The sequence below is a fragment of the Poecilia mexicana genome, unplaced genomic scaffold, assembly GCF_051168715.1.
Source record: "Poecilia mexicana isolate PSO_F unplaced genomic scaffold, ASM5116871v1 scaffold_14, whole genome shotgun sequence".
Classification (NCBI taxonomy): domain Eukaryota; kingdom Metazoa; phylum Chordata; class Actinopteri; order Cyprinodontiformes; family Poeciliidae; genus Poecilia; species Poecilia mexicana.
This window is the reverse complement of record NW_028263383.1, coordinates 18,071,474-18,099,314: the sequence shown is the minus strand read 5'-3', so window position 1 is coordinate 18,099,314 and position 27,841 is coordinate 18,071,474. Positions and strand designations below refer to the sequence as shown.

The 27,841-nt window shown below is 38.7% G+C and overlaps 1 protein-coding gene and 3 long non-coding RNA genes across 5 annotated transcripts; 2 read left to right on the top strand and 2 right to left on the bottom strand.

Moving 5' to 3' along the window:
• Window positions 1–175: 175 nt before the first annotated feature.
• Window positions 176–27,833, bottom strand: umodl1 (uromodulin-like 1). Its single transcript, XM_088012300.1, has 17 exons — window positions 27,758–27,833; window positions 27,110–27,352; window positions 26,689–26,847; window positions 25,482–25,609; window positions 23,870–24,053; window positions 23,018–23,158; window positions 11,361–11,606; window positions 8,051–8,308; window positions 7,608–7,720; window positions 6,815–7,034; window positions 6,134–6,271; window positions 5,326–6,038; window positions 5,050–5,210; window positions 2,806–3,042; window positions 1,770–1,926; window positions 1,536–1,620; window positions 176–988 (listed from the first exon to the last, which is right to left on the bottom strand). Exons 1-17 carry the CDS (start codon window positions 27,831–27,833, stop codon window positions 801–803), a joined length of 3,447 nt encoding a protein of 1,148 aa, XP_087868426.1. The 3' UTR covers window positions 176–800.
• Window positions 733–2,989, top strand: LOC106926390 (uncharacterized). The gene is made up of 4 exons (XR_001420051.2): window positions 733–818; window positions 886–1,025; window positions 2,256–2,353; window positions 2,899–2,989. It is a non-coding gene; the product is annotated as an uncharacterized LOC106926390 (long non-coding RNA).
• On the bottom strand, window positions 13,628–17,060 carry LOC148155503 (uncharacterized). 2 transcript variants are annotated; one of them, XR_015765196.1, is made up of 4 exons: window positions 16,893–17,060; window positions 15,558–15,641; window positions 14,876–14,968; window positions 13,628–14,009 (listed from the first exon to the last, which is right to left on the bottom strand). It is a non-coding gene; the product is annotated as an uncharacterized LOC148155503 (long non-coding RNA). The 2 variants fall into 2 exon arrangements; XR_015765195.1 differs by lacking the exon at window positions 16,893–17,060 and having other exon boundaries at window positions 15,558–15,963.
• LOC148155502 (uncharacterized) lies at window positions 17,106–17,879 on the top strand. Its single transcript, XR_015765197.1, has 2 exons — window positions 17,106–17,230; window positions 17,597–17,879. It is a non-coding gene; the product is annotated as an uncharacterized LOC148155502 (long non-coding RNA).
• Window positions 27,834–27,841: the final 8 nt, after the last annotated feature.

Sequence of the window (27,841 nt, the reverse complement as noted above, 5' to 3'; positions counted from 1 at the left end):
GATCCAGGAGCCGCATTTATGACCTGGCAGTCAACAATGAGGGATTATGGGAAGTGTGCCTGGAGAGACGCTGGATCTTCCTCATAATCTCTGCTTGACATCTCTTCTCGGCAACTGATCCGATTAACCGAGAAGTAGGAACTACAAAGTTCACGTGACCAATTAATCGGACGTGCAGAATGATTTGATTTTATTGCAACACCTCGAGAAGCATAGGTTAATATTAATAATTTTTTTTGCAAGTTTCTTTTTATGTCATTAGCATAGTTGAATATGAATGTAGCAGATTTGGTAAAGAATATAATTTAATTCGAAGCGCTCATATTTAATTAACAAGCATGCAGCGTTATATTTTCTATGCCGATAATTTTTCAGTCTTGATTCCAAACCTGTTTAGGACAAAAATTAACTTTAATAAAGTCTTAGGCTGGATTTAAATATTTTTCAAATTCAATCAGTTTCTATTTTTAAATAATTAATATTTCAAACATCATTTCTTGTCCTAGCTTGAATATATTTAGTCCGGCGAAGGTGACTAAAAATAGGTTCCAATGCAAAGTGAGCTCAGACATAAATACCAACACTGACCCCTAGCGGCAGGTTTCTGTAAATGCTACGCGTGTTTTTCTGCTGCTTCTCCAGTGGCGTTCAAAGTCAGTTTACAAGCGACGGTATCCTGCGTGTTTCAGCTATTATACTGGCTCAACACACCTGAAACTAATGGTGATTAATTAGCGGGATTCTGTGGAACTAAAACGGGGAGGACCGTGGTTCTTGAGGACTGGAGCTGGACTCCCATGCTAAGTGTTAAAAACAAGGTAGGTGAAGTTTTCCTCTTTGGGTTTGGCGTTGAAGTTGTAGTGTCCGATGCGGTTCCTCTGACAGTAAAACAGGCAGACGAATCCCACGATGAAGCAGAGACACACGCCGACTCCAAGACAGGAGAGGCCGACGACGTGGATGGTGTTGAGCTTCTCCTCCAGGGACTCTGGAATAATGTTTACATCGACACGATTTAATGGAAGGTACGCCGGCGTTTTAGGGCCATCATAGAGAGAAAAAAGGAGTAAATTTTTGCCCAATTTTTTTTAAATTAATTTCAGAAATTTTCTAGAAATTTCTGTTTCAAAAGTCTTTTTTTTTTTTTTTTTTTTACTTTTAAAACTCAGAAATGCCCAGTTTTTTTCTTCTCAGTCTTTTGACTTTAGGTGCTCAGTAATGTTCCAGTTTTTTTTTTTCTAGAAAATTTTTTAGATTAATTTGAAAAATTCAGAGTTTTGTGGCAAATATTTACTACTTTTTTTTATATGTTAGAGGGGCCAAATACACCGTTGTAGAAAAGGGAGCTAGCAGTACGATTTCACACTGAAAAATTCAAAGATTTACTCTCAGCATGTTGAACTACAAGTAGATTATTCTACAGTCAGAGAAGACAAATTTATATTAAGCTTTTCTGTGCAGCTGTATAAGAGGTAATGATATATGGTGGCTGTTTAACGTACCAACATTGTTTCATTGAATATAAAAGTATTCACCTTCACTTAATCTAAGTATAGGCCCAGATGATCCAACACTTGTTCCAATCGTGTTTCCAGTCCGAGCTGTTCTTTGTGAACATTCCTACAAGAAAGCATGAGATTACGGCGTGGCCTTTGAATACCCCATATTCTGCTGCGTGGCACGCTTCAGTCCAAACCAGCAGTGATTAGACTCATGTTGGGGCCCAGAAGACTGTATCTTATGAAAGCAAATCAATAGGCGGCACTCACTGGAACGCAGGTATCGGATCCAACCTGGACGCAGATCTGGACCTGGCAGTGCAGGTAGATCACGTTCAGGTTAACGAAGGAGAAGATCTGCACGGACACCCGGGAGGTGGTGGAGTTGCCGTTCGTCAGCACTTTGGTGTAAGCGTTCAGAGGACAGCTGTGGAGACGCAGGGCAAAGAGAGACCCATGAACTTTGGCTGCACAGGAATGATTTTCACTGGGATATTTGATCTGGACTATATTGTTTAGTTTACCTTGCAACATGAGCACTCATTAAAAAACTAGGCTGTCAGTTCTGTTGCTCGTTTACCCACACAGTCCCTGGGTAAATGATGCATAAGCTGAGCGAGCACTGTAACACTGATCAGTGATTCTTGGAAAAAGTAAGCTTTTCTATAAAAGCCTCTTTTTATAAAATAAGAAAATGTTTTAAAATCTTAGTTCTTTTATGATTTTTTTTTTGTATTTATTTTCTTCTCTTTGCAGAATGGACTTTATTGACGAGTGGCAGTGTGATTGGTTGTGTGTGGGGTGGCAGAAGAATGGTCTCACCCAGTGTGCAATTAAAAACTAGAACTGCCATGGTATGTGATGGACAGTTTCGGCCGCAAATGCCAACATTTTGTTAATTTTGCATTTAATATCAAATTCCTGAAATTTAGGGAGTTGAGGCCAATTTTTTATTTTGTTTTAACTGTCAATGGGGTAAAATGGATATAATGGAACTGCCCCATACATTAAGCAATTTAAAAACACAACATTGTGGACATGCAACAAGTAGGAGTTTGCCTAATAGTTGCTTTTTCTTTTTTTTTTTTGGCAAATTATTAGTTGTACAAAAAAATTAATTTGCTTTTGGATATAATTACCAAAACCTTAAGTAAAATCTACCTTATGTATTTGAATAAAATGACATCTACATAGAACATGAACTGTAATAATAGAGGTAAGTAAAGGTAGCATTAGTACTTAAAGATACGGAACAATTAGATGCTCTCCAACACGTGGATGGAGCAGTGATTGTGCAGCAGCAGACCTGTTCTCCAGGAAGGAGTAGCTGTAGGGGTCGGCCGGGTTCTGGGTGGGAGTGGCCCAGCATTTGCTGATGACCACTTTCATTTGTTCCAAGGTGCTGTTCAGGCTGACCTCCATCACCACGGCCTGCTCCGGGGACAGGCTGTAGTTGTGGGGCAACGGCGCGGTGCCGTTCATCAGCTGCACCATCACCTGGAACGACCCCAGACCCGTGATCACATCTTTGATCATGTTATACCTGGAGACGAACGGGAGACGCAGCTGGAATGATTTCGCTTCTTATTGCAAGCAGTTATTTCACAAAGAGTTTAACACTTTTGAGAGACAACTTGATGCTGTTGTTTGTCAAAGGAGAAATGAAATAAGTCTGTGCATATTTAGAGCTAGGAAGATAAGTTGAACACAAAATCTGCAAACTGGAGGAATAAGTTTAACCCACACTCCTCTATTATCTGAGTAGTGATAAATATATTTGTTTTCCATTTGTAAAAATAAAAAAACACTTTTTTGCAATAAAATTAAAAGCCATTAGCCAAATTTTCAAATAAGACATTGAACCTGAAGAGGGCGCTGTTGGCAATATTGTTGAACGTGACCTACAGACCCAGACGGCCTAAATCTCACAGTCTACCACCTTTCATGGTTGAGACTTTCAGGCAAGAGCAGTCTTTTATTTATTGTTTATTTTTTCATAATAAACATCTTTTTAATTCTTCCAAGTAGTTCTTTGGCAACGGTGCAAATATTAAATTAAATTACAGTTTATAAAACTGTTCAAATGAAATATTTTATGCACTCTTGAAAAGATGTACATTTTTATATAAACAGTCATATTCAATAAGTCATAATGTGTTCTGATGAGGCTTGTCAGATTTAAAATATCCTGTGAAAATCAAATGTAAGCAGATATTAAATATGCTTTTCATTAAGTCCACATTAATGTATTGCATTATTAATCAGATGTAATATTCTCATTTTAAATGGTGTGTTTTCTTTAGCTGTAAGCAGAAAATTATGATTAACAGAAAAAAAATGCTTGAAAACATGTGTGGAATTGATCTGTTTCACTTTGTGAAATTAGTTCTTCAAATAAACGTCTTAAAATTCTCATTTATGAACATGAATGCATATATTTCATATCGACAAGCAGTGAAGTTGTCTCTTAGACTAAAAAGACTTGCTATGTATTACTATCTATCACACCAGTGGTGTCAAGAGGAAATATACATATCCCATACTTACTAAGACAACAGAAACTTTTGCCATATTTGTGATTTTAGCTAGCTTGAAAGCAAGTACCACCATTCCCCTCCAACTAATGGACTAATGCCTGTGACAGTCACCAACCAGTGTTGGTGACTGAGACAGTCACCAACACTTGTGACTGTCACAGGCACTGTCACCAGTGTTGGTGACAGTGCCTGATCACCAACACTGTCACTGGATCCTGAACTTCCTTACTGAGAGATTCCAGTCTGTCAGTATCTGAAATATGATCTCCAACTCTATCCAGCTACATGATGGGACTCCTCAGGGCTGTGTGCTCAGTCCCTTGCTTTTCACACTGAGGAAAAATCTGATCACAAAATTTTACAGATGTTATCAAAGTATTGGGTATTCTTCATTTAATTTCCATTTGGTACTTTTGAATAATCACTGTATAGAGAATACATTAGACACAGGACTAGTGCAGATAATGTGGTCAATGTGTACAACACAGAAATGATCATCAATGCATCCACTCCTTAGCACACATGTAGAGAAGATGGTGCCTTGCACTTAAATTCATCTGGGTTCAGATCACATTACCTCACCACTGTGTTTATGAAATACACCCAGCGGAGACTAGACATTCTGAGGAAACTGAAACATTATTTCCCATCACTACCTTCTCAACTACAGCTGGGGTTGAATGTGTTGACATATTGTATCTTGGGCTGGTACTCCAACTACAATGTAGCAGACGAGAAGGCCCTTCAGACGAGAGTGAGGACAGCTAACTGGATCATTAGTACTCTCTCTCCAGGATGTTTCAGAGCTCCTTCACAAGAGGTCACTGAACATCATCAGCAATGCTACAATATCATTGATGGTACAAGATGTTATTTTATATATTTAATCTAAATTATTTCATGAGTCACTGTTTCCCCCCTTAATCTGTCAAGAACTGTTGGCTCATTTTATGGACGCTTTACAATGAATTGTAGTTTTAGTAGAGCAAGCATGACTTTAATATCAATCATACCCCATGGAGCCAAAGTCTGCAGAAATCAACATGCTCGTCAAGTAGGTACACATGATGGGGACTTCCAGCCTGATTCTTGGAACCTCTACTGCGCCACCTTCGGCTGTGTATGGATCCATGCTGTTGAACAACTTCACAGATGCTGTGTACGTAGTTTCATTCTGGAAGGAAAATTAAAGACAACAGAAGGGATGTCCTTAGAGTTCGTGCATTCTGGTTTATGAGAACGATGAAAATGACCATTGCTGGCCAAGTGTTCAGGTCGCTGAGACTTACATGCACGAGCCTGGTGCCGCACTCGTTCCACGCCACGGTCATCTGAACGTGTGAGGCATTGCCTCCATTGACTCCACACTCCGGCATGCCCAAGTACAGAGCACCCTCTGGGATTTTTGCACTCGCCAGAAAAGCTTTTGCAAGAGTGACAGTAATGGCAGCCACTCTGCAGTGGACCGAAAGGGCTCCCGACAAAGAGGAATTGGTGGCTGATCTTAGAGCAGAAGATGGGATTGTAGAAGTGATCCTTGGTGTAGTGATTGTTGTGGGAACAACAGAAGATGCTACTTGGCTAGAAGAAGTTGTTGAGTGTGTAGTATTGATCTCAGAGACAGTAATGGTTGTTGTTCTGGGAGCAGCAGTCGTTATCAGATTAGTAGGAAGGATCGCTGGGATGGAAGTAGTTCTTAAGGTGTTGGCCAGAGCTGCAGAGCGGCTTGTTGGAGCATTAATGACCACTGTTGGTGAATTATTGCTTGTTTGAGTACTACCGGTAATTACAGGGGCAATGTAGAGTGTTGCTGAAGTAGCGGTAGTTGGTGGGATATTATTATTATTATTAGCCGTAGCTGTAGGGATGCCAAATCTAAAGTGAGGACCGTTTGCACTGGTTGCCAATATAGGATTGGTAGTTTGATCGAAAGTTGGGACAGGTGGAGTAGGACTTATTGTAGAAACTTCTGGTGCTGATGTTGTGTCCACGGTACCATTTGCTGCACAGGACATGATGCGTTCATGAGGAAAAAATAAAGATATCCACATAAATATCAGTAAACAATATGCATTAACTCTCCCACTAATGCTCTACCTTGACAGTTGCGTCCAGGTCTTTCTGGGTTGTTGTCTATGAATCCGTCAAGGCAGATGCAAGTGTAGGAGGCCCATGTGTTTGTGCACGTAGCCCACTGAGAACAATCATTTTCTCCTGAGGCGCATTCGTCAAAATCTGTTAAAAAAAAAAAAGAGTCACTCATGACCTGTCATTTTTATGCAGACGACACTGTAGACGCATCAGGTATCACCTTTTGCCCATCAATGAAATTATGCATGAATTAAAATAAATATCTAGTTGTAGGAGATAAGAAGATGCTGCTGATCTAATGTACATGATTTATATGTGCTAAAATAGTTTCCTATTGCTCTCATAGCAGGTTTCCACATCTCATGTTCTCCATCTCATGCTGACCCTAACTTCTGCTCCTCCCAAATGTCAGTCTAACTACAGTCATATTCAATAAATTAGAATATGCGTTCAAGTGAGACTAAAAGTAGCTGTTGAAAATCACCTTTAGCCTTTCATTAAGCTCACATTCCTGTATACGTACATTTCTATTGGTCTGACGTAAAATCAAATTTCTAATGCCATATTTTCATTGACTAAGTGTAAAATCGCCATAATTAGTGGAAATAAAGGATTTCAAACATCCATTTGTGTGTAATTGAGTCTGTTTAAGGTAGCAGCAAGTAGCAGATAGCATCGAAGATATACCGTCGATGCTTGTGCTGTTTCCATCCACGGTGAATTTGGAGCTGTTCATCAGGGACTGCACCAGCGCTGAGGACACATTACCCACGGCTCGTACTGGACTCGAGTTGAAGATGATGGAGAAGTCCACCACCACGCTGCCCAGGTAAAAGCTTTGGATCTCGATCCTCACCTGGCCTGAATCCACCATAGCTTTGATCTCTGGAGGCAGAGACTTGTAGATCTGTTGGTGAAAGGTTTGCATTTCAAAGACGATGCTTCATAGTGAGTACTTTTCAGCAAAATCTCGGAACAAGAATGCTTAATTGAGCAAATGAATAATATATTGAGCTCAGTGGCTGGCAACCAACCAGCCAGTTATGCCAGTAAAACAAACACCTTTATCTGTTGTGATTGCTTTGATGAGATCACAAAATGAGACAAATATTCTCATTCATGAAAACTTTCATTGAGCCAAATGCCTCGTAATAAGTACCTGAACTGGTGATCGTGTTTGTGCATACCTGACCTGTGTTGTAGCAACAAGAAATAAGATGTGGGTGTGGTTTGTAAAAACCCAAGATCTTAATAATCAGCAAGTCTGAATTGTTCTTTGCCTCCAGTAACCTGCTCCAAAAACGAACACCTTCAAAGACTAGCAAGAGCCGTACCTATACGCAACAAAGCCGACTGACATAAGCACAATAGCAGAAAAGTTTTGCCCACATTTGCAATGTGCAAATCTGGTACGCATGTAATGCATATTTATATTCGAAGATGGCATTTTGTCGTGGTGTTCTTCTGTTAACGCACCCACCTCCTGTGTAAAAGTCTCGGTGAGGTTTTTGTAGGCCTGGCTGCTGCTGTTTCTCAGGTCTTCGTTGAACTCGATGTTTGTGAGTCGTGTTGTTGCGTCAAGAGTCTGAGCGTCTGTGAAGAAAAACCTTGTTTGGCAACGTAAACAATCTTTTCAATCTAACCCCAGGCCTTCAGGTAAAAAAAAAAAAAAAAAACCCATCCAAACTTTATGTAGGACATGAAAGCGAACTAGTGATGTACTCAATTTTCCCAAAAGCAACATCGTGATAGGTTGAACTATTCTTAAAGTTTCATGCCGCTACTTATATTCACACAATAATAATTTAACACTTGAGCCCGAGACGACAATTATTACTTTGAATGAATGGACCGAAGTCTCCAGTGGGTTTCGGTAAGCAAAAAATGGCTTTGTATTAAAGCACTGCAATATTCCATTCTTACCCGTTTTGACCATCGTGTGAAGAGCAGATCCTTGCCTTCCACAAGCACAAGGTGTCACAGTGACGTTGTAGAGCACCCCAGGCTGAAGTCCATTCAGCTCTATCGTCGTCCTGCTGGTTTCCCAGCGCTCAGTGACCTCCGATGTCCTGCTCAGAGTGATCCGGAAAGTCTGGTTGCTTTGAACCTCGGTTGACCATTGGACAGTCATGGACGTTCCAGTGACATTAGCAGACCACAAGCCACTGATTCCAGGAGGTCCTGGTAGGGTGTTTAATGACAGAGTAGTGAAATTTGTCATGACACGTTAAAATAAACTCCTGTAGTTATTTATTTTTTATTTTTGCTTTTGCATAGCATCACAGGTTTGTTTTTACAGTCTAAGTTAAGCACTTGAGTAGATTTATTTCAGTTGATGTCAGAATAATAAACCCAACCCCGTTTGCGTTGACATCATTTCCAGATATCGGTTTCTCATATACAGTAGTTATCAGCACTGCACTTTTAGAAGTAGTATTTATGTTTTGGTTGCTCTTATGTGCTCCTCTCCAGTCATTTCTGGGTTTATTCAAAAGGTATCGCCATATTCAGTTGTTATTGCCAATAGTAACTGTGTTTGTAGTTTCTTTTTAGACTTATTTCAGCGTCCTATCTAGTCTCTTTCTCCCAAATTTACTCCTTTCTCCCTGCCACGGCTGTTTCTCATTTCATCTGATTGGTGAATTGCGTTCCTGTGTCCTTTTCCATCAAAATGTTTTGGTATATCAGTGTCAACAAAGGGGAAGAATACAAGCAATAATGTTGGCGTAAGATTACACCAAACTCCATTGGACACATGATTCGGACTAACATGTTATTGTAGCTGATGTAAAAAGTTACTTTACTCATCCATAGAGCGTAAACCTGCTATGACATTGTTACTTATGTTCCCACTCTTGTTGATGTATCCAAAGGCTTCCTTTGCGAGGGTCTAGCCATAAAGAAATTATTCTTTTAAAAAACATAAACTCCTATGTTGCTTGTAATGCAGCTACATTTTTGCATAGGGCATGTATATTGGGACAAATTATGTGAAACTTACATTATGCTGCAGTGCAAAGATACAGATACTTCAACTGTGACGCCACAATAATCATCCATGCAAGTTCAATGACCTGAACACATTTTAGGAAAGCTCATAAACACTCAAACAAACAGGCAAAAGTATGCAGAAAATAAGTCCAAATTCACTCCATCTCAGAATTTCCAAGCATTTAGAATGCTGAGGTGAGTGAACCTTCCTAAGTGCAGACAGGGCATTCACTTAGCATCGCATAACATGAATTGACATTATTACCCAGGACATTTGCTAGGTTAAGACTTTGCAGCCATGCAATACGTGGAAATACAAAGATGGAGCATTATTTACTTAGTCACACATCTTCACATACCACTGAAAACATAAGGCACACACTCAATAGTGTGGCACAAGGCGCTGTCATACCTTGTCAGGGTAATAATGGATCTGTCAATAGACCTAAAATTAAAACCTCTAAACCACATTCTCACAACCCCTAGATAGCGTCACCAGCTAAAAAGAAATATCTTCTTCACTGTAACCGCTGGTAACCAGATGTACTGGCTGAACCAGTTTGCCTTAGAGGTCTCTTGTCATTCCATCTTCAAATTAACCACAAAGCTGTGTTGTGATTGTGTAAGATTTTCCTTTTTTTAAAAAAAAAAAAAAAAAAAGGCCCACTGCATATCTCAGCTTGCATAACTTATACCCAGTTATAGGCTGAATTAAAGATCCATGTGATATTCTAACACGTTCTCTCGTTCACTGCGGTTGTCACTTGTTGGAAGCCATTTTAAAATGGTAAAGTGCTTCTTTTTTACCAGTGTTATGTGAGCTGCAGAGTTGAAAAGTGTCAGAATGTTTTTTTAAATGGTGGTATGAAGTAAGCCAATCAAAACTCGATTTACTTATTACTAGGCCAGTACTAGTATAACTTACTTGCGTCTGCACTGCATTGTGGGATATGTGTGCATAAGATCTGCCATTTCTAAGATGACTAATGATTAATATGCAGAAACTTTGTACAAATCTACACGCCTTTAATAAAAGGCAAACATTTTTGTGACATCAACATGTGATATTCATGGTGAACAATTCAGATTAAAAGCAAATCTCTACAAATGACGAAAATCCGCACCACCCTCAAACTAATTTGCTAGAGCACCTTCTGATTCAGTGTCAGCATTCGGTCTTCTTTGGAAAGAGTTGATGAGCATGGCACATCTCGACTTGATATTATTTGGCCACTCTACCGTCAGAATGACTTCCAAATATACCAGATTACACGGAAGTCTCTTGTCCACAGTCTGTCATGGTTAGTTTTTTGGTTAATGAAAAAAACAACAACAAAAAAAAACAGACAATACTGGAACGATGGGAACAAGACACAGAGCCAGAGAATGAGAAACAGAGAATCCAGCCAAGAACAACAACAACAAAAAAGATGGGAGGTTAAATATTGAGGCACAAGTGGAAATTGAGAACGAAACCAGGTGAATTTACAGCAGTGAAAGGGAGAAAGCAGAGAGACTGAAGGAGAACTATCACAAAGGAAACTGAACTGCATTCAAAAAGGAACCACGGACTAAAAGGAAAACACTAATCCAATGCAAAATCCAAAAGCACAAAGAACAGAGCACAGGAATAAACTAAGAGACATCTTTCTAACAATAATGAACACAGAAAATTTACTGAATATGACAAAACATTTAGAACATGGATGAACGAGGAAATGATCGAAAACACAAACCCAGACAGCAGGGCCGTGCAGAGACCACTAAAAAGGCAGGTGCTCAAGCACCCCCAGCCCCCCCCTCTGCACGTGCCTGCCAGACAGCCGTCCTCAGATAAATGTTTCTGTCAGATTCAGTTTTGAACTCTGCCTCAGCTATATAAAAACTTCTGAATAATTATTCCTTTGTGGATTTAGATGCATATTTGGCCTTCAGTATGATTTTTTAAAAAAATTAGTCCCTGATCTTCATCTTCAGGTTTGGGTCTGACTTTTACAGTGATTATTATTATTTTTGTCTAAATGAACAAAAACCCCAGTTCCACGAATGAGAACCTACCACTACGTTTCGCGGTGACATGGCATTCTCTTTCTTTTTGTAAACAGCAATATACAACAATGTATTTTAAGTAATTTAAAGACGCCAAATAAATGTATTTTCATTGCTAGTTAGCAGATGCTAACTTGTCTCTTGGGTTCTAGTTTTCTGAAGCGACTCGGGACGAAAGGTCAGGGTTTCTTACGACACGGAGCCGCTGGCAGAGGTGAGGCAGCGGCCTGGCTCATGCTGGCAGCCGGCGCTGAGCTTCTCCCCAGCGAGGCGTGTGACGAATTGTAAGTGACGGGACTCGTGTTAGTCAGAGCTGGAGTCACGCCGGTCCCGAGCCGGACGGAGCCGTCGCCCGAAGAGTCCTGTGTGCCGCCGAGCGTCCAGGAAAAGGTTGCGTTCACCACTGGAGGCACGGCGGTGGTCCGCAGCCCGGTGCCGCCTGGGAGCAAAAAAATAAATAAAATAAAAATAAATAAAAATAACAAGAGCGTGTTGAACAGAAGCTTCTGAAGAAAACCTTGCGTGGGCGTTGATGTGCCTTCGTGCATTTATTTATTTTCTGCTGTTGTTTCAAAGATGACTCACAACAGAGAAACCCAGAAGAGGTCACGGTGAAAGTATTAGAAATCTGGACAATTTTCGGCGTGTTTACTTTGTCTCATGCCGTGATGTATTTTTGTAGCGGCACACGCTAGCATAGCATGTTGTTGATGTGTTTTATTTGATTTGCGCTGAAGTGTTTTCCATTAGTCTTTGCTGCTGTTTTGCTGTCACTGCTAGGGCTAAGCTGTTACTCTTTGTTTTTCTTTCTATTTTACGTCTGGAGTTGTTCCCTACATTCGTAACCTTGCAAAAGTATTCATATCCCTTGTACTTTTTCATAATTGCTGTCAAAAACTTGAGTTTAACTTGTATTTTATTGGATAGTGCATAACTTTGATGAGGGGGAAAAAAATACTGCATTGATTGCAACTTTTTTTTTTTTTTTTGGTTTCCAAATGAAAATCTGAGAAGGATGGTGGTGTACATTTGTGTTCGGCCCTTCAAAGTCAAAACTTTATAGAAGCAACTTTTGTTGCTGTTACAGCTGCAGGCCTCTACACTGAAGACAAAAAAATGTTTCTTTGAACCAAATTTAGAACATACTCTGCTAATTTTATCAGTTTTTGCTCAAGCTACAACTGATTTCATAATCATTCAAATGAGAATTATAGCTTCAGCAAGTTGAATAAAATTAGCTGTGGCATATTAGAGTATCTTTTTAAGTTGGTTTAAAGAAACATTTTTTTCAGTGTACCAGCTCTGAACAGCTACAGATTGACATTATTTCCCACTTAGCTTTGTGATAGCCAACAGAATCTACAAAAAGTTATTTTAAAGTCTTGATTCTCTGTTAGATTTAGATCTGGACTTTGACTAGGCCCCTTCTAACTCATGAACATGCTTTCATGTAAGCCACTCTGCTGCTCTGTTTGTATGTTTAGGATGGTCATCCTGCTGGCAGGTGACATTCTGCCCTGGTCTTAGTCCCTTACGGCCTCTAAAAGGCTTTTTTCTACACTGAAAAAAATAACTCTTTGGATTAACATAAAAAAATCATGGAAAGATTTTCCACCTGATTACTTTGCTTTATTTCAGCACTATGTAATTTTGTTACTCCGATATAAAGGAAATGTGTTGGCTCAACTTAATTTATTAAGGTTATTCCAATTTAAAGGAAATGTGTTGGTTCAACTTAATTTATTAAGGTTATTCCAATTTAAAGCAAATGTGTTGGTTCAACTTAATTTATTAAGGTTATTCCAATTTAAAGGAAATGTGTTGGTTCAACTTAATTTATTAAGGTTATTCCAATTTAAAGGAAATGTGTTGGTTCAACTTAATTTATTAAGGTTATTCCAATTTAAAGGAAATGTGTTGGTTCAACTTAATTTATTAAGGTTATTCCAATTTAAAGGAAATGTGTTGGTTCAACTTAATTTATTAAGGTTATTCCAATTTAAAGGAAATGTGTTGGTTCAACTTAATTTATTAAGGTTATTCCAATTTAAAGGAAATGTGTTGGTTCAACTTAATTTATTAAGGTTATTCCAATTTAAAGGAAATGTGTTGGTTCAACTTAATTTATTAAGGTTATTCCAATTTAAAGCAAATGTGTTGGTTCAACTTAATTTTTGTGGTTGATTCAACTTATTTACTTTAGTTGGACCCAATGTAATTTAATAGAACCAGACCAACTAATTTTACAGTGATACCTTCACACTACTTAATTAAGTTGATCCAACTCATGAAAATTAAGTTAGCTGAACAAACATGCTTCATGCTGAAAGAAAGCTATATAATCGTGTGGAAAATCTTTCCATGATTGAATTATGTTAATTCAAAGACATTTTCTTAAGTGCTATTAAATTAAGTGTTTTAAGACCACACTGAAAGAAGAAAGAACACTCAACAATGAGAAAAAGTACAACATGAACTGTATTTTCAAAATTGTTATCCATTTTCTTTTTACACAGCACAAAAAACAGCTGAGTTGAAAGTTGAAATAAACAACAAAAGGTCAGTTTTGTTTTTCCAGAAAAAAACTGGGCTGTGTTTAGCATAGATCAAATTCTTAACAACATAAAAAGTGTCAGTAAATTCGCTCAACTTTGCGAACTGTAACAGTTAAAATTTAGTTTTCCATTGCGGTCTTTAGAAAAACATGTAAAGATGCATTGCTCAAGTTGTTCATCACTTCCACCCCGTCCAGGAGAATCCCAACATCCTCAATGGCATCGCCTGGCTCTGCACTCTCCAGTCGGATAACAGGTTCCACAGACGGTCTCGGCCATTTGTGCACCTTGATGATGGGAACATGGGTGGGGTATTGGGGGGGAGAGATTTCACATCTCATTAAATAAAAAAATAACTTTACACTTATTTGGCTGACTCACCAACAGCTAAGGTCCATCAAAGATCTGTCTGTGTTAATTGTGAGTCCAGTGGTAAGATTTTCCATTTAGAAAAGGTACCATATTTTCTACATTTTCACAAAAATCGTCTTATAATGCGGTGCACCTTGTGGTGCGGAAAATACGGTATATTGTCTCATATGGAAAAACATGAAGAGAAGGGATGAATCCCAAATAGGCCCCATATTCCATGGCCTGTTCTCCTCAATTGAAATGACAGTCTGAGGATCCACCACACAGACTGTCATTCTAAACCAGTCCTACTTATGTGCAAACAAAGCCCTGACTCTGTACACAAACCAAACATCTTATACATGAAGAACCTGTCTTATTTCCTGGATGGAGGAAATGTCATGACTATGTGTGGTAGTTATTTCCAAAATAGATCAGTACTAACATCTTAGGTAAAGTTACTTAATATTTTTGTCTGCATATGAAACAATGCTGTTAGAAAATAAGGCTAAATAAAACAGGCCAAAGATCTTTTTGTGGAGTTCAACTCACCTAAAAATCCTCATTTTAAACCCACTTAACAATAACTGTAATTATATCAGTCTTACTAATGATTATCCTTTTCTGTGGGAGAAATCTAAAAGCATCTCAAAAGTCAAATTAAAATTGAATGTACCCAAGTGAAAAAAAGAAGAGTTTTAATGATCTTCTCTTACTTTAAATTTATTGGTAATTCACAGGAAGTCCAATTAACTCCAACTATCATCACCTCTTTTGTGGACACAAAGATAAATTAACATACCATGTACTCTTTCTCCAGCTTCTCTGGATCTTCATCCAGGTATGCACACAGACCTTTTAGGATCCACTCTCGTCTGACTTCAGCCGTGTTTTCCTAAATATGCAGATCAGAAAACAATGAGAACAACCGCAAAAATCCAGCAGTATACTATAGGGTCACACACTTGAAAACTTAGCTAAATTCAAAGGAAGTCACAACGAAAGTGATCAGTGGCTTGCAGCCTATTTGAAACATCTTTAAAATTGTTATTCTCCTTTCATTATGCCATGACTAAAATTAAGTTTAACATTTTATTTAAACTTCTAACTGAAGCTGTCACCTAAGAAATATTTATGTCTGAAACAAGGGTACAGTATAGGGGGATATACTGTGAAAAATCTATTTCCTCTGCCTTCTCCCAGTGCTAGAAACAACCAGTCAGTGGCAGGAGAGTTTTCATGCTGTCAATCCCAATCTCATGTTGCTGCTCATCCTTCTTCCCCCTTGCTCTGTACTATTCTGTAGCTAGCATAGGGCTGATAGCAGCTCATATCTACTAGACAGAGAGAGACAACACTCCTTACAGTTCCACATCCCCACGCAAATAAAGACAAATAAAACTGACTTGCCAAATACAAATTCAGCTGAACCCTTAATCGCTCTAACACTAGATTCAGTCATTTTGAGATCTGGCAAAACTTACCATTAGCCACTGCAATCTAAAACTTGATGGCCGATGACCCCCTTCACCAGTGCTTATGTAGGTGGATAACAGGCAGGTGATGTTCTGAAAGAGATCAGATTTTCAAACATTAAAATATGTAATTCACCGTGAGCAGAGTTGTATCTGAACATTCAAACTTTTAGTACAAGTCTCTTGAATGGATCATGAATCAATCAATCAAATTTTATTTGTACAGCACATTTCAGCAGAAAGGCATTCAAAGGGCTTTACATAATTAAAAACAGAAACACAGAGTCATGCAACATTTAATAAACAGTGAAACAGATAAAAAGTAAAGCCAAAAACATTGAAGACATTAAAACCGCACTAAGCCTAATTTAGCTATAAGCAACTCTAAACAGGTGGGTTTTAAGTTGAGATTTAAAGGCACCCAGTGTTTCAGCTGTTCTGAAACTGAATATAACCACTGGGCACATGCAAGCATGTATTGCAGAACAGTGGTGACTTGAACATGGTAGAAAGCAATAAAAATATAAAACATAAAAATCAAAACAAAAACCTCAACATTTCAAAATTAAACTGATAAACTTAAAAATTGTTTTTGAACTACAATTATTTGGGGAAAAACAAGTACAATAACAAAATACATCTTTAGAGCAGAGGAATATATGCATTTAAAAAAAAAGAAAGCCTGTTCATGGACTACCATAATAGGAATAATGGACAATCCTCTGAGTGTTTCAGCCAGAAAACAATACTAGAAATCCATAGTTAGCAGGTGGACATTTATGTGGACATTGCAAGCACATTTAAAGCTCTAACAGCAAAGGTCTCCGCAGGTTCCTCTGACTCAAATTTAATACTTTTTATTATTAATAAATTAAGAATCTGTATTACGATAGAAAGCCACAAAAGTGTGTGTGCATCCAATGTCCACTCTGCATTTACCTACATAACAGTACTGAAATTAAATAATAATAATAATAAAAAAACATTTAAATAGACTTATGTTTGGCCCCAGTGTTTAAAATCCACTAAACCTCAGACTTCAGAGTTTGTATGGCACCAGATGCTGAATTTACATCAGTCTAACTTTTTTCCAGGGAGTTTTAACAACCTGAGGAGGAGCAAAACTGTGACATTTATGGGGTCCGTTTTTTGTCTTGACAGCAGCTTTGTGACCCTTACACTGCTTCATGTGATGTTAGCATGATTTGAGTACATCAATTACATAAAAACGTGACCGAACATAGAAAAAAATGTTTTTTTTAAAAAGTCTGATGATTTTAATTTGCATCTTTTTATTTCGATTTTTATTTTGATTTAGACGGATGAAAATAGACTGAATCTTACCTTTTTCAAATTAAGCAGATCCAAATCAGGAATCTTCCCGCTTCTCTTGAAAGAACAGTTTGAAGTTTTCCCAGACACAAGATCTCGCGTGATCTCGCTAGCATCTCGCGTGATCTTCCGTAATTTCGCTAGCATCTCGCGTGATCTTCCATAGACATAATATAAGCATAGACGCCTCATGGACCGCTCCGGCGCAGGAAATACGGCGGCCATCTTGGAGCGGTATATCCTCCTACTTTGCTCAATCAAAACAGCAGAAGATGCCTCAGCACTGAGGGATATTGTTGTTCTGGTCGATGGATTATTGATGCGAGGGCTCCACAGACAACGTTTCACAAGTAAGATGGACATATTATTGTGTATATATTGTGATTAGAATATTACTTTACTGTATTTATGTCCACCGGCGAGATACCAGCTAATATTAGCTACAGTGCTTGGTGTAATACGGGTTCAGCCCCGCTATGAAGGCTAACTGAGATTCCGTAAATCTAAAAAAAATATATTCTCTAACATTGACTTAGACTATCTGACACAAGAGCCTGTATTAGAAATGAAACAATATAACACATATTATAAAACTTATATTATGTGTTATAACATTCACCGGCAAAGTTTACACAGGTGGTAAAGACTATTATTTATATTCTTTCACTCTGTCAAAAGTAAGATACATCCTAAATCTTCCGTTTTTGTTTTGAAAGTTTCCTAAAGACACGATGTGAGGAAGTAGAGGGAGATATCTGTAAAGAGAGACGGATTCACTGCAGCATGGATGAATCTCACATCGGATTTTGGACTCGTCGGCTGAAAAACATACATATATATATAAATACATGTTTATATATATATAATTCAGTATTAATCATTATTTATTTGTGCCATTATTAATCTTTATTTATTAGTGTTTGCATAGTTATATAAAATATGTATTGATATTACTAAATAATTTATTAAATAAATTATGAACGGCTGTGTGCTTTGTAATATGCTCTTCATACATCGATATCAGAATATTCCATTCCTTTTCTATTGTTATAGCCACTAAGCATATTTAACTATGATGAACTATGTATTAAAAACATACTTAAAAAATACAATTGTTTATAAATGTTGCTTTGATAGATGTTTGAATATGGTTTCCAGTAACAAAAAGTGTGTTATGATCGATTAAATCCGCTGATACGTCATTGTGCCTGCTAAACACATAAGGCTGAGTGGAGTGGAGTACCGCTCCAAGATGGCCGCCCTAAATCTCGTCAGCGACTATAGGCGAGAGCGGTCCATGAGGCGTCTATCCTTATATTATGTCTATGTGATCTTCCATAATTTCGCTAGCATCTCGCGTGATCTTCCGTAATCTCGCCAGTGTCTCGCGTGATCTCCGGGTCTCGCTAGACCCTCTTCGGCGGGAGATTAGTCTGACTAAATTGAATCACGTTGTCTCAACTTGAATACATTTTATTAACGCTAGGTTGTTGAATTTTATGTTTATTTGACGTGATTTTGTCATATTTGCCTTTGAAACATAAAATAATTCTGTTAAACATGTTATTTTTTATAAATGCAATAACCACTTCAATTCAGTTGTGCTTTGACACAAGCATGGAGCAAGCAGGAAATGGTGCAAATGTTAGAAAAACGCTGATTAATTACCAGCTAACCATCACTTCATGTGATGTTAACACGTTAGCCACTGACATGAGTACATCAATTACATAGTGTGAAGGTATCACTGTTAAATAAGTTGGTTTCAACTAAATTTGCATTCATCTTAATCAAGTAAAGTCAATTTGGTCCAAAACATTGCAAATTAGTTGGTCTGGTTCTATTAAATTACATTGGGTCCAACTAAAGTAAATAAGTTGAATCAACCACAAAAGTTAAGTTGAGCCAACACATTTGCTTTAAATTGAAGTAACAGAATTACATAGTGCTGAAATAAAGCAAAGTAATCAGGTGGAAAATCTTTCCATGATTTTTTTATGTTAATCCAAAGAGTTATTTCTTTCAGTGTACATAGCAACACTGATATGTGCACAATCCTGCCAGGAAAATTTAGTATTCTCTAAACTGCAGCTGGCGTTTTCCTGGCACGAAAAACAATCATCTCGCAGGGCCTCGTGTGATTTCCCATGATCTCGCGGGATCTGCCGTGATCTCGCTCGTCGCCTCCAGCACAAGATCAGTCTGACTATAATGAATCGTGTTATCTCAACATGATTCAATTTCATAAACGTTAAGTTGATGAATTTCTTGTTTGTTCAACATGATTTTATCACGTTTTTGTTTAAAACATGAAATTATTGTGTTAAAAGTACATGATATTCTTTTATTAATCTAATAACCCCCTAAGTTCATTTTTTGAGTGTAGGACTGCCCAGCATTTAGCCACATCCCTCAAATCTTATCACACTGAAAAAACAAAACAGATGATCCAACTTAGAGGAAAATATTTAATTTGTTACAAGTAATCAAATGAAGTTTATCCAAATAAATGTATTACATTTAGTAAGTTTGACGGATTGTATTTAGGGGTATCAGAATAACGTAACGATATCAAAAATGAATGCTGCATCTTTCAGATTCTTATCTGGATTTATTTCCCTTCTACATCATGATTATGCACTACAGCCTGTTAGTCTGTCACATGAAATCCCATTGAGATACATTAATGCTGGTGTGACAAAAGGTGAACAATTGCAGTGGGGTATGAATTACTTTGCATGTGAGAGAGATACGAAAGAGACATCATTAGTTATAAATGCACCTTATAAATATCACAGCATGTAGTTTTGGCTGAAAGTGCAGATTATGTTTTCGGGGCGTTTGTAAACTGTTACTTTGAAACTGGTTTCCACTTTGCTCCGTATTCAACTTTCACTACTCGTCTATGGAGCAGCATTTCCAGGTGTTGGTTCTGTTCTGGTGCTTTCTTGCACGGTTCAGTTGTTTTCCTGTTTCGACACGTTTAATTGAAAGGTATCGGTTACCTGCACAGCACGTCATCGGGTTCTACCAAAGCATATTAGCTGCAGGCGGTTAGTTTAATTCTTACACGTTTAGATCACGTCTCTGTATATTCTGTAGCTCTCTGTCTGGATTTCTGTTGGACTATTTAGACCAAGGGCTCAGCAGCCATTTTAGTGAAAGCAGTGTTTCTTGCAAACTTCTCTCCTTGAAACTGTCTAGAAAATAATTTATTTAATTACTTATAAAATGTTTTAAAGAACCAGAGTTGAGCTTCCATTTTAACAATAAAAATTTGACTTCTAAAATACGCAGATCCACCAGATTTCCACAAAGCCTTTTGCCTTTTAGATCTTGTTCCTATCATATAAAACTCCTTATTCGTCTGTTTTGTGTTTGCGATCACACGGATTCAAGATCCAAGGGAAACAATGTGGTTGATGTTTTTGTTGTTGTTGTTTTAGTTTAACATTGCAATAAAAATAAAAAAAGAAAACAAGAACTGTATTTTTAATTGTAGGTGCAGTCAGTTATGGAGTTTCAGTGCAGATATAGAACCAAACCACATAATAAAAGCACATCTGCTTTTATTAAAATTCACCCCCCTCCCCCCCCAAAAAAACTCTGCTCAGTTCCAAATAAGAGCCCCTGCAGTCGGCCCTAAGAGCCGCTGCAGCTCTGAAGCTGCAGGTCGCAGACCCGCGATTTGATTATGACTCAGTCTGCAATAAGATTCCTTTATTTGACTCTTCTTCCAGCCTCCTGCCAACGAGTCCACACTTCCAGCCTGACAAGCTCACCCCCCATCAGTATTTATCAAAAACCAGGAGAAAATGAAACTGTGAAATAGCCGTAAGTGTCAAACAGAAACTTTGGAGTAAAACTGTTAACTGATGCAATATTTTGAGTACTGTTTGGGACTTTCCTGTGTATGAAGCTGGAAAGTCCCCTGTTACATTTATACAATATTGTCATTTCAAAACAGAGCAAACAGAAGGCTATTTACAGAGGGAAAAAAACAAAAACAAGTTCAGGTAAAATAAAACTAGTTTAACCCTCTCCAATCAGACGTGACTGCAGTAAAACGCAACATAGGTTTTAAACTTGTAAGATAACTCGATATCTTTCAACAGGATTCCACTAAGTCTTTGTGGAAGATATATTCATATTTCCCAGATCGAGCGTGTACAGCATGTTGCGAAGGTACACACTCACAGCAGTTTCGACAGGGAAGAAACATAATACAGTTTAAAAATTGAAAAGGTCTTGGATCCACTTGTTTTCACTCTTCCCTGAGGAAATGCAACCAACTGAAAGACTTTTGTGGAATGGCTCGACCGGCTTTGCACATCTAGAGACGAGAATTAATTTTTTTGAAAATTCATCATTACAAAACAGATCAAACTCAGGCAGATTAGATGAAGAGTGTCTATGAAGAGAGATTTTCTTAAAATATCTCGACAGATTCTCTACGAGCTGTTTGGATGCCGTGTTAATTTGGTGTTTTGCACGTTGGCCTAACCATAAAGCTTTGGTCTAATCTGATCAGAGCACCTTCTTCAACCGATGCTGTATCCCGTATGACTTGTGCCAAGCTGCAAACCAGATCTATTATGTGTGTGTTTTTTTTTCTTCTTGCCACTTGTTTTTGGCCCATTTTTTGTTCAAAACAAATTTTGCTGGATGATAAATTGTCCCAGTAATTATCACAAAACACAATAATATTGCTGTTTTGAGACTTTTTTTCAAGTAATGTATTGATAATGGCATAAAAATGCCAGTTTGCTCTCTCAAAGACCAGGAACTGGGAGCTGGTTCCTGGTCCAGCTCCCAGTTCCTGGGAACGGTTGTTGCATTTCACAACAACCGAAATGCAAACCACGCACAACCAAAACCATAAATAAATTGGATTATTATAAAGTCTCTCTAACCTCACCAAAAATATTACCCATCAGAATGAAAATTATTGAGCTCATTTTAATTCGTCATGTGATTAACTGCTTGATTAATTGCTTATTGTGGCAGGCTTGTTGTAGGGCTGGACAATAAATCAAAAACAATATATATATATATATATATATATATATATATATATATATATATATATATATATATATATATATATATATATATATATATATATATATACCATCTTGTCTGTCTGGATCTGGAAGTCCCACATCCTGTGGGACTTCCAGATCCAGACAGACAAGATGGTAATGGCGAACCAACCGGACATTGTGGTGGTGGATAAAGAACAGAGGAAAGCCGTTGTGGTGGATGTAGCAATACCAAGTGACCACAACATCAGGAAAAAGGAGCACGAGAAACTGGAGAAATACCAGGGCCTCAGAGAGGAACTGGAGAAGACCTGGAAGGTGAAGACCACAGTGGTGCCTGTGGTCATCGGGGCCCTCGGGGCAGTCACCCCCAAACTGGAGCAGTGGCTCAAACAGATCCCAGGAACAACATCAGACATCTCAGTCCAGAAATGTGCAGTTCTAGGCACAGCCAAGATACTGCGCAGAACCCTCAAGCTCCCAGGCCTCTGGTAGAGGACCTGAGCTCAGAGGTTGAAAAGAGAGACCACCTGCGGTGGGTGAGAAGGGAATTATTTTTTTTTGTAATCAATAGATCTGATAGAATAATCAATATTCAATCTATAGAATATTGACTGGACTGCACAGCACTCTGGGAGATGTAGGCAGACAAAAGGCTTTAGCTGCTCAGCTGCTCACAGCGAGTTGTTGGGTGACATCAACTAACTCACTGAACTATTTGGTTACCTAGCAACAACCTGCTGAGTAAGTTGTGGAGTAGCGGTTTCCGGTTTCGCCACGGTGAAGCCTCCATACGGCTTAAAAAAAACACAACTGAGTGGGGTGAAAACTATGGATAAAACAGGACCGGTTTGGCAGAAAAAAAATAAAATAAATAAATAATAATTATCAATATGGACTGACATGATATGATATTATATCGTGATAGGTTTTTGAGCCATACCCATTTTATCCCTCCTGTGACAAAATGTGAAAAACATAATAATTTCCGCATAAAAAGAGCATCCCCTGCCTCAGTCCCTCTAAAATATATTTCAGTCATTTTTGCACAGCATAAATGATTACTGCACATCGTTTCCACACACACAGTCTTACCTGTACAGTTCACTCCAGGGTCGCTGGGGTCACCGTCCAAATATTCTTGTTGGCAGACGCACTGGTAAGAGCCCTGCGTGTTGCTACAGTGCGCCTGAGGAGAGCACCGATGGAGAGCAGGGTGCACACACTCATCCACATCTGCCGAGGGGAGAGGGAGCTGACGTGTTAGAGGGGGGGGGGGTGAATTTAAAGCTCTCAGAAATACAGAAACATAGTGTTAAAAAGCGAAATGACAAATCAAAGAATGCAGTTATCAGAGTTAATCACAACGTTCGACTTAGGTCGGCTTCATATGTCATCCTTGTGTCTGTAATTCAAAGGCTAAGTCATGCTGATGCATCTAAAAATAAAGACTTATTGTTACACTAAGCTGAAGTGGTGATTTCAAACGAGCCGTGCAGAGGAGAAAATTCATTATCTTTAACGGAGTCTTAAAGTGCACGCACGACGGCGACCCGTTTCACGTCTTCTTGTGAAAACGCAGCAAATGTGATTTATGATTAATATCAGAGCGCGCTTGCTTGTGCCTGTGCTTTGTGTGCGTGGGCGTGTGTGTGTGTGTGTGTGTGTGTGTGTGCGCGCGCACGCAGTCGCTCTGGTGTTATTTTCCGCTATTGCAGGAAACATCCCACAGAAGACTGTCGCTCAAACAGAAGTGGTGGGAGAAAGGAAACCGTGGTGCGGCTGAGTCATTTTTTCCTGAACACCGTGTTCTCTGCCTCATGAATCATTCTCAAAACTCGGCGAGAATGTCATTTCTCTGTAGGAAAAAAAAAAAAAGAAAAGAAAAGAAAAAGAAACCGCCTCAAGTATCTTCGCAGAGAGATCAGTGCCGCCGAGTCACTTCACCTCGCACCGTTACAGATGACACCTCCGGTATGTGTTTAAGGAGGAGGTGCAGCTTTGACGAGGCGCCGTGCAGCGAGAGAGACGAGTTGCTCCGGACGAGCAGAGATGTGGACACTCTGTAGGGATGGACAGGCCGAGAGCTCAGATAGAAGATAGAAGCCTCAGACTCCAGAGCGCCGGTTATCTTTGAAGAGAAATGAAAACGTTTACACTCGGAACAAAACGTATTATTAGATCAGAAGATGAAATATTTTCGATATAATTAATCACCATCTAAAGATCATCCATGTGTTAAAGCTGCAGCGAGTAACTTTTATTTTATATATATATATATATATATATATATATATATATATATATATATGATTATCAGCAAGTACACAGGCATGATTGACAGCGCTAAGACCCCGCCTTCTGGCTCTGATTGGTTGTTTCTAGTTAGAAGGCAGAGGAGCTTGATTGATTTTTTATTATTTTTTAACAAGTTATTTGTCTTACTGTGTCGCAACAAAGTGACAGTTTCAACTTTTATGTAAAAAAATATATTTTTGTCAAAGTTCCTTACTGCAGCCTTAAAAAAAAGATGCTCACAGTGCCTTGCAAAAATTTACTGTATTTTATTTACATTTTATATAAAGCAAAACACAATTAGTTTTTTTATTATCTTTTTTTAAGCTAACAAAACTGCATATTTCCCTAAACCTGGAATCCTGAGAAGTGTGGATGTGGCAGCATCAGCCTGTGGGAGCGCAGGGATGCTGCTATGACTGGGACGGATGTTCACCTAGCAACCCTGAACATAAGCCTGTCACGATGACAAATTTACAACAACAACATATTGGAATAAACAATATTATTTGTTTATTTTCAAATAATATAATGGTATTTTCCATTTTCAAATAATATAATGGTATTGGCATAATAATAGAAGTATGCCTTTTCAAAGATCAATCAACTTTAATTTCTAACAAAAAATGTAATACTGGATCTGGAAGACATTTTAAAAACCTAAAGTAAATGAACAAAAACACACACACACACACACACGCACACACACACACACAAATAAAATGGATACAAAAATCTCTGTAAACAAAATCTTCTGCTTCAGTCTTTGGCAGAAAGTAAATGGAAATTATCGTTTTAATTTATCATTTGAGTAACTAAGTTATTGCTTATTGCGACAGGCCTACTGACTTGTAGCCATTGCTACAGTGCGATGGCTTAACTCGAAACAATATTAATGTGTCAGAATGGTCCAGTCAAAGTCCATCCTTAAATGTAGCTGAGAATCTGTAACAGTTCCTGAGAATTGCTGTTTTCAGACACTCTCCATCCACAGATGCAAAAAGGAATGGGTAACAATGTTAGTCACCATGTGAAATTGATCCAGCCCATGTTTTGGCGCATACCAGACCATTCGTTTTTTACTTGGCTTTCAATTCCCCTGAATTAATAGCTATTTTTTATTTATATTGGCCAGATAAAATCCTCCACTGGAAGATGGTGGTTGTAACGTGACAAAGTTTAGATACATCCAGTGGAATTTTTTTTTTTTTTGCAAGACACTGTATATATAGGAATGGGTTAATGAAAGTAGGAGCCGTGTTACCATTGCATGTAATAATCTGGTGAGATTCAAAAGCCCATTTTCCTGTGACAACAGTTGCTGGTAATCCATGTTCACTGTCACCGTTGTGTTCCAGAAGCTTCCTTGAAACCCCACTTCCTGTTCTGATCCTAAAAGTACAGTTCGGATGATCAATTTCAGCCAAACTCAATCATTTTCTTGTTTCTTTCTCAAATCCGTGTTGAGAATAAATACATATAAAGACAATCCTGCAGAGGCAACTGCTGACATCTGTAATCTACAAGTCAACCCTTTAACCCACAGACCTCATTGAACCGAAGGCATGTTGAAGTGAGAGTGGGCTGAATTTCCACCAGAACGACGTCAGAGACCACTGGGGTCACACGGCGGGCGGGTAGTTGTTTAAGGTTGTTGCTCCTAAAGGTGGTGTTTCCAACTCAACTGTGTTCAGATAAATAAAAGCCCTAAACTATTAAAGTCATATTTATTTTCGACCAGAATTAAGTTCTGGAAAATTAAATATGGAATATTATTCTTTTTTTCAGACTCTGGAGAAGTGTAGGGCAAAAATAAGTAAAAATATTTGTTGTTCTAGACTTTATTGCCTACAGTCTCTCCCTTTTCCCATCTTTATATCATTCCTCCCTTCCTTCTTTGTCTTTTTCATCGTTTCTTCCTTTTTTCCCCATTTTGTTTAAGGTTTCTTTCTTTCCTTCCTTGGTTTTGTTCTTCTCTTTCGTATTTTACTGTTACCTTACCTTTTTTTATTATTATTTCTTACTTCCTTTCTTCTCCGTGTCCCTTTTTCCTGTCTTTCTGCCCTTTCTTTCCATGTTTCTTTCTGCTCCTCTTTGGGTTTCTATTTTCTTTTTGCCTTCTTGCCTTCCTCCCCCAGACATATTTAAAGCCACTGATCCACAGAGTATGAAAAAGTGAGACTTTTCAAGGGGAAATTTGGTGGGAACAACACGGCTTGAGTTATAAACCCGTATAACACTATCGATTAAGATTTAGTTGAGATTATTGTTGTTAGATGACAGTAGACTCATCCCTGCTACTTGTGGCTTCACTCGAACCTAAAACTCTTTAAAAATGACAAAAAAAACGTAATTTTAATAAAACCCCGGTCGCGTTAACACACAGAGCACACCATCTCCACCGTTTGTTTGTTTTTTGTTGTTGTTGTTGTTGTTTTTTTAATAATAGCACAAACAGGAGCAGCACTAACTTGTCGGATCGCTGCAGAGGAACCGGCCACATCTCTGGCAGCATTTCTGCCAGCCTGGACAGTCCAAATCAAACTCGCAGTCCACGGAACTGGGAGACGGTCCATCTGCAGTTGGACAGGATCCTGGCTTGGCGGTAAACTCATCACTCCTGTTTACAGCTTCATTCAAAGGAAAATAACACGTTACAGGCCGCATATTAGCGGCGAGTTATTTGTGGCGCAGCAGTTTCTGCTCGCCCATCTGGTGTCTTGCACACAGTGCCACACACTGAAAGGGCAGCCTGACTGCCGAGCAGGACACTACATCATCAGATTCATCAAACAGACAGAAGGATTCACCCTTTTTTTTAAAGCAGAAAAAGCCCTTAGACACCTCTAAAGCTCCAACCAAAATCTGTATTGTCAGTCAGAGCGCACTTACACAGGGAACAGTAGCGACCAACTCGCTCGTAGCCGTCGCAGCACCTCGTCACCTGCTCCTTCACTGTCTTGTACTCGACCTGATGCGTCATCTTGTAAAGGGTGACGGTACACGTCGTCCAGAGAAGCCAGCCGCCGCAAGGCCTCGTCGCGGTGTAAGGGACCGACTGGATTACCAAGAAACTCACATTTCTGCTCTGATTCCCGACGCACAGGTGGTAGCCGGAGGGATATAAGTTACTTCCTGCCAATGAGACATTTGCTTTAAGGCGTCTGTTCATAATCACTGAGCTAATGTCTTTTGTCAAGTTTTTTTTTTTTTTGGGCGGGGGAGCCAAGTTACTCTGCGTAGCGCATTGCCGCAACAAAGGCAGTTCAAAGTGCTTTACGCCATGCAAACATGGCAAAATAACCACTTATGAAACAGTACATTTTACCAAATGTCCTCATGACAAAAAATGTATATCGAATATATTGTTCGGCGTCCCAGTTATTCAAAAGCAGGTGTGTTTTTAGCTTTGATTTAAAGGATCTCAGTCTTTCAGCAGTTTTGCAGTTTTCTAAAAGTTTGCTCCAGATTGGAGAAAGCCTAAAAACCTGAATGCTGCTGTGTTTGGTTGTGTTTTGCTGCGGATGCAGCAGAGCCTACCTTCCACCGCGGCGTTTTGTCCCGAACAGAGAGCCAGCAGGGCCCCGGACGCCCAGATGGAGAGGATCCAGCTCATCTTTCACA

Coding starts and splice junctions, on each gene's coding strand:
- umodl1 (XM_088012300.1), bottom strand. CDS start 27,833: ATGAGCTGGATCCTCTCCATCTGGGCGTCCGGGGCCCTGCTGGCTCTC. Junction 8,309..11,360: donor TCTGCCAGCGGCTCCGTGTC/GTAAGAAACCCT, acceptor ACACCCTACCAG/GACCTCCTGGAATCAGTGGC. Junction 1,621..1,769: donor GATCCGATACCTGCGTTCCA/GTGAGTGCCGCC, acceptor GCTTTCTTGTAG/GAATGTTCACAAAGAACAGC.